This window comes from Crocodylus porosus, unplaced genomic scaffold (genome assembly GCF_001723895.1).
Source record: "Crocodylus porosus isolate Cpor-Errol unplaced genomic scaffold, CroPor_comp1, whole genome shotgun sequence".
In the NCBI taxonomy this organism is placed as follows: Eukaryota; Metazoa; Chordata; order Crocodylia; family Crocodylidae; genus Crocodylus; species Crocodylus porosus.
The window spans coordinates 17,414,873-17,419,688 of record NW_017728943.1 but is presented as its reverse complement, the minus strand read 5'-3'; the positions used below and the strand labels follow the sequence as shown (position 1 = coordinate 17,419,688).

The 4,816-nt window shown below is 41.5% G+C and overlaps 1 protein-coding gene across 8 annotated transcripts in view; it reads left to right on the top strand.

The window, feature by feature from the left end:
* The window catches only part of GRAMD1C (GRAM domain containing 1C), a 113,757-nt gene that overhangs the window by 96,717 nt on the left and 12,224 nt on the right, over nucleotides 1-4,816 (top strand). For all 8 annotated transcript variants that reach the window (XM_019548786.1, XM_019548789.1, XM_019548793.1 and 5 more), the window contains one exon: nucleotides 4,142-4,282. In XM_019548786.1, the coding sequence (XP_019404331.1) occupies nucleotides 4,142-4,282 (141 nt within the window). The remainder of the gene's footprint in view (nucleotides 1-4,141; nucleotides 4,283-4,816) is intronic.

Here is a 4,816-nt window from a genome sequence, read left to right as displayed (position 1 = left end):
TCCAACTGCGGTCTGACCAGCGCCCGATAGAGGGGAAGTATCACCTCCTTGGTTCTGTTTGTCACGCAATCTGCTGATGCATGATAAAGTGCAGTTAGCTTTGCTGATGACTTCGTCACACACATTTCTTTTTACTGAATCCCAGCCATGCAGTTGGTCAAGTCAGACAAGCTTTTGGGTATGACAGACCATTCTTCACGTCTCCCAATTCTCACTTTTTAAGCTAAACCTTGGGACTGGAGTCATAGCTGAAGTTGTAAATTCACCTTTTGCTTCTAGAATATATATATTTTTGCAAAGCTCAGTTTGGGCTGTGAGTGTGGTGGTTTGCCAGCACTGTCCTAGCAGACATCTGTGCTACAATTGCCACATGGATTTGCACAGGAGAAACCAGGGAGTAGAAAAGCAAGGATTTCTACAAACAAGTATTGAGGAATGTAAGCAGACCTGAATGGACAAAGGCTGCCCAGCATTCTGACTACCCCACACCAGTTCTAAGATTGCCTCATGGATATCAAATTTGCAGAATCCCTCTTCCCCTCCCCTGACAACCCTTTCACCCCAACACATGCTATGGCAAACAAAAAAGGCCCCTGACCTCCCCAAGAAGAAAAATTGCTTGAATCCTAATGCAGACAGTGGCTGATGCTTCATATTGCATCAAATTAAAAAGTGCATTTTCTGAAAATGTTTTTAATTAATTGGTGTTAGAATAACACCAAAAGTACAAAGAGCTGAGATGTTTTAAAAAACATTTTTACTTCTACTCTCCTTTTTTTTTTTTTTTCTTTTGAGTTGTTTCCTTTTGTGTAGTTGATTACCTTTTTGTGTTTTTTAGGTCATGTCTATATGGGAGTGCACAGGAAGGTTGAGGCAAACTTAATGTACATGCTTGGTTTTCACACCTTTATTAACATGAACCAAGCACTTATCAAGCATGTGCTCACATTCAGGAGTAAAATGTTTTTTATTTGCTGTAATTGAAGCCCCACAGTGTTGTGTGTGGATTTTTCTCAGCAGTGGAGGGGAGGGCTATTTTTACATCCTGCTGCAAAAACCACATATGGCCAAGGTTTTGAGGCAGGGGCAGGACCTGAAACCACTATTTGCTTTAATTTTAATAAAGTAGATTTTTCAAGAGAGAGTTTCCCTTGAAATATTTGGAGGTGATTACTCAAGGATGTTCCAGGCCACTTGAGTATCAGGAACTCTTATCTCAGTTAACCAGAGTTTATACTAGGGCTGCGCAAAATGGCACTGTTCCATTTCAACTTGAGTTTTGAGGTTTGGACAGAAGAGTGTTTGCTTTTTATTTCACGTTTCATTTCGAGTCGAAACAGCTGTTCCATTTTGCTTTGTTGAAACTGAGACTGTTTCGACGTTTTACCCATTGGCTATAATGGCGATGCTCAAAACAGCCTCTGTCATCTGGCAGGCAGATCGAGACCCAACCCTAGGAGGGCTGCCAGGGCTGTGCCACTCCTCCCAGGGCTGAGGGCCCCCGATCTGCCTGCTAGATGAGGGAGGGAAGCCAGTGCTGTCTCCTGGGACTGGGGAAGGGAACTGAGCTCGAGTTTTTTGCTCAGTTCCCCTCCCCAGCACAGAGATGGCCAGCTGAGGTTGGGAACTCAGCTCAGCTGGGCTGAGTCCGTTTCCCCAGCACGATGGTCTGGGGAACAAAACTGAACAATCCAGCTCAGTGCCCTTCTCCAACCCGGTTTGCAGCACTGGGGAGGGGAACTGAGCCAGGGCTCAATTCCCTTCCCCTGCACTGTGATTGGCTTCCCCTGTGAGAGGTGGGGAGAGCCAGGGCTACGCTTCCTGCCTGGCTGAGCCTGGAACTGTTGGGAGCGCAGCCCTGGTTCTCCCCTGTCTCTCACCAGCTGGTGGCTGGCTGCTTTGAAACTCAAAACGTTTCGACTAGCCTTGTTTTTGTTTCAAGGCTGTTTCAAAGCCCTTTGTTTCATTTAGATTTTGCTGTTTCAAGCTTGAAATGAGTCGAAACAGTGTCAAAATGAAACGGCTGGTGAAATTTCATACAGCCCTAGTCTGTACCCAAAGATTACAGGTCTTATCTGCTGTACCGTTGTTCATGTCTCCACTGAAAAAGCTGACTCCATGTAGATGGCACTGGCACCCCCTGTGGTTAAAAGGAATTGTTATACAAGAGTGGTAAAATATTCAGACCTGGGATAGGCTTAGATGTTAAAGATGTTTGGTCTCACATCACGTACTTGACTTTACTAGAGTCTTAGCCCTCGTGAAACCTAGGTTGAATACTGCACCTGAAACTTGCACTGAATATTGTTGCACAGGCTAAAAATGCACTCAGAATTCCTGGTTCCTTGCCATGTGTTTCACCACAGCAACTCTATCACAGAGAATAGGCATCCTAGCAAATTGGTTAGTTACATAGACGTCTTGTTAAATACAGCCTGCACTTTCTGGTTCACCCTGTAATCATGAATGGGAAAGCATCTCTCATAATCAGAACATAACATGGTAAAAGGAGTCCTGGTGTTGTGTAAACCTTTGTTTTCATCCAGGTTATAAATAGGGCAATTATGTTTGACTTTTTTGTTGATTTTTGCTCTGCTTTGCTTGCTTTGCTTTGGGGTGGTTTGTTTGCATGTCACAGAGTTGGGGTGTGTGTGTGTGTGTGTGTGTTTGTTTGGTGTTTTTTGAATGGAGCAGGGCCAGGACTGGACTGGTGGTTTACTGGGGAGCTTACACAGCGTTAGTTTGCACCAAAGAACAATGGACAGGTGTTGACCAACATTACCATGCAGCAGTCCTTCAGATTATTGCAATATGTGTATGCAGGCAGACTGAAATATATCTTGGCATCAGAGATTCTTTTTTTTTTTTGTGACAGTTACTGGTGGGTGTTGATATTTTAGTGGTGCCAACTGTGTGACCTTTTCAAATCGTCAGTCTTACAACTTTGCAAAATTAGATTCATATGACAAATTGTATGTTCTGTGGGCATTTGCATGTTCAGCTGAAACTACTCTTCCCCTTGCACCAAGAGACCAAACCCCCAAAACTCCCTCATAATTGTAATCAGAGAGGCAGAAAAAGATAGTTTCATAATAGAGTAAAGCTGTACAGCAGCTTGGGAGCAAAACTAGGACCTGTGAAGGTGGTACCTGGAAAGTTATGCTTTAATGGGGAGAAGTAAATAAGGGCAAGTACCAGTATCCTTCCCAAAAGCACAGATTTGGGAGGTGAGGGGTTGTCTTACTGGCAAAGAAAGAATTGGATCTAAGAATAGGAAACAAAACTACATATTGAAAAAATCCAATAGGAATATCTTAATTTCCTGCAATGTTGCATACTGCAAGCACTGCAGCATCCTGTTTAGCATTGCAAGCTAAAAAGGTTGCTAGAGAGCTTCACATTATAAACAAGTGAAAATGAGTCTGATTTTTTTTTTTTTTTTTTTTTGGTCTGAACTGCTGTGCACATGTATGCCCACTATTTGAGCAACATTATTCAACTGCTTTATTTATTAGGAATTAAAAAAAAAAAATCTGGATGTTTCTCATATGGATGGTAAAGAAGGTATGCTAGATATTTTAACATAACAGGAACTGCAGTTGAAGGGCAAGTGGCCTATTTGAAAGGCCCAATTGTTCTTAGTTGACAGTGGACACTAGGTGAAAATAATGGTAAAATGAAATGAAAAACAGGTTAGATTAGCTGGGAAGTTTGGGAAAGCGTGGTTGAGGTTTAGCCAGGGAGTTTATTCTTAGGGGTGATGCACAGAGGAGCAAGAGTTGTGGGGGGGAGGGGGAACATGCTCAAGTTTTGGGGTGTTTAGGGAGTCTATATGTTGTTTCTTACCTAGTGGGTTTTGTCATCTATTGTAAGTTGCCCTCAGCCTTTCTAAGTAAGGTTGGATATGTGGTTAGTGATATTAATAAACTCTGGGCTGTAATTTTAAGGGCATGCTTATCAAATATTGTACATTATCTACTGTTGGATATATTGAAAACCTGTATTGGTTTTTTTGTTGTTGGTTGTTTTTTTGGTTTCTGGTTGAATCTTAAAGGTTCCAGCATTAAAATGTCTCTTTACAGGGTGCAGCCCAGGGGACTGCCTGTTTCCTTAACATGTTCTTTCTGCATTACCTTAACAGCCAAGGACACTCCTGAGAATGACCTCCAAGGTAGACTTGTTATAAACAGAGTTTTCCATATCAGTGCAGACAAGATGTTTGAAATCCTTTTCACCAATTCCCACTTCATGCAGAGATTTTTCAGTTCCAGGAACATAGTAGGTAATGTATTTTTTTTTTTTTTCCTCATTTCAGTTCAGGTCAACATTCTCACCCTTTTGAAAGAAAATAAGGATCAATAAGCTAAAAAAGTGAAGAACCCAAGATCAACAAACTGTCCCAAAAGGACTTGTAAAGAGGAACTAACTCTGCTTTGAAAGATAAACTGGTCTTATCCTTCTTAAGAAACCAGTCGCTTTTTCAGAACAGAACCTCACTTCATGGTGTACTATAATGTTACAACAGTGAAGTCCATCACACTAAATTATTTAAATGCTCTGTTTTACTGGTTAGAGAATTGGTTCAATAGCTTAGGTAAATCAAAATATATGCAATTTTATGCATAGACTAAACAGTTGCATTCTCGTAGATGATGCTTACTGGGTTCTAATTTTCCAGGCAAGATATGTTTTAGTCACTGAAGGTGCGTTTAAAAAATTAAACATGGCAAGTAGTAAAGATGGAAACTTGATGGTGGGTGGACCTATACAGTGTTCTTTATGCTAACATTGATGTTCCCCAGTTTGAGGGCTGAAA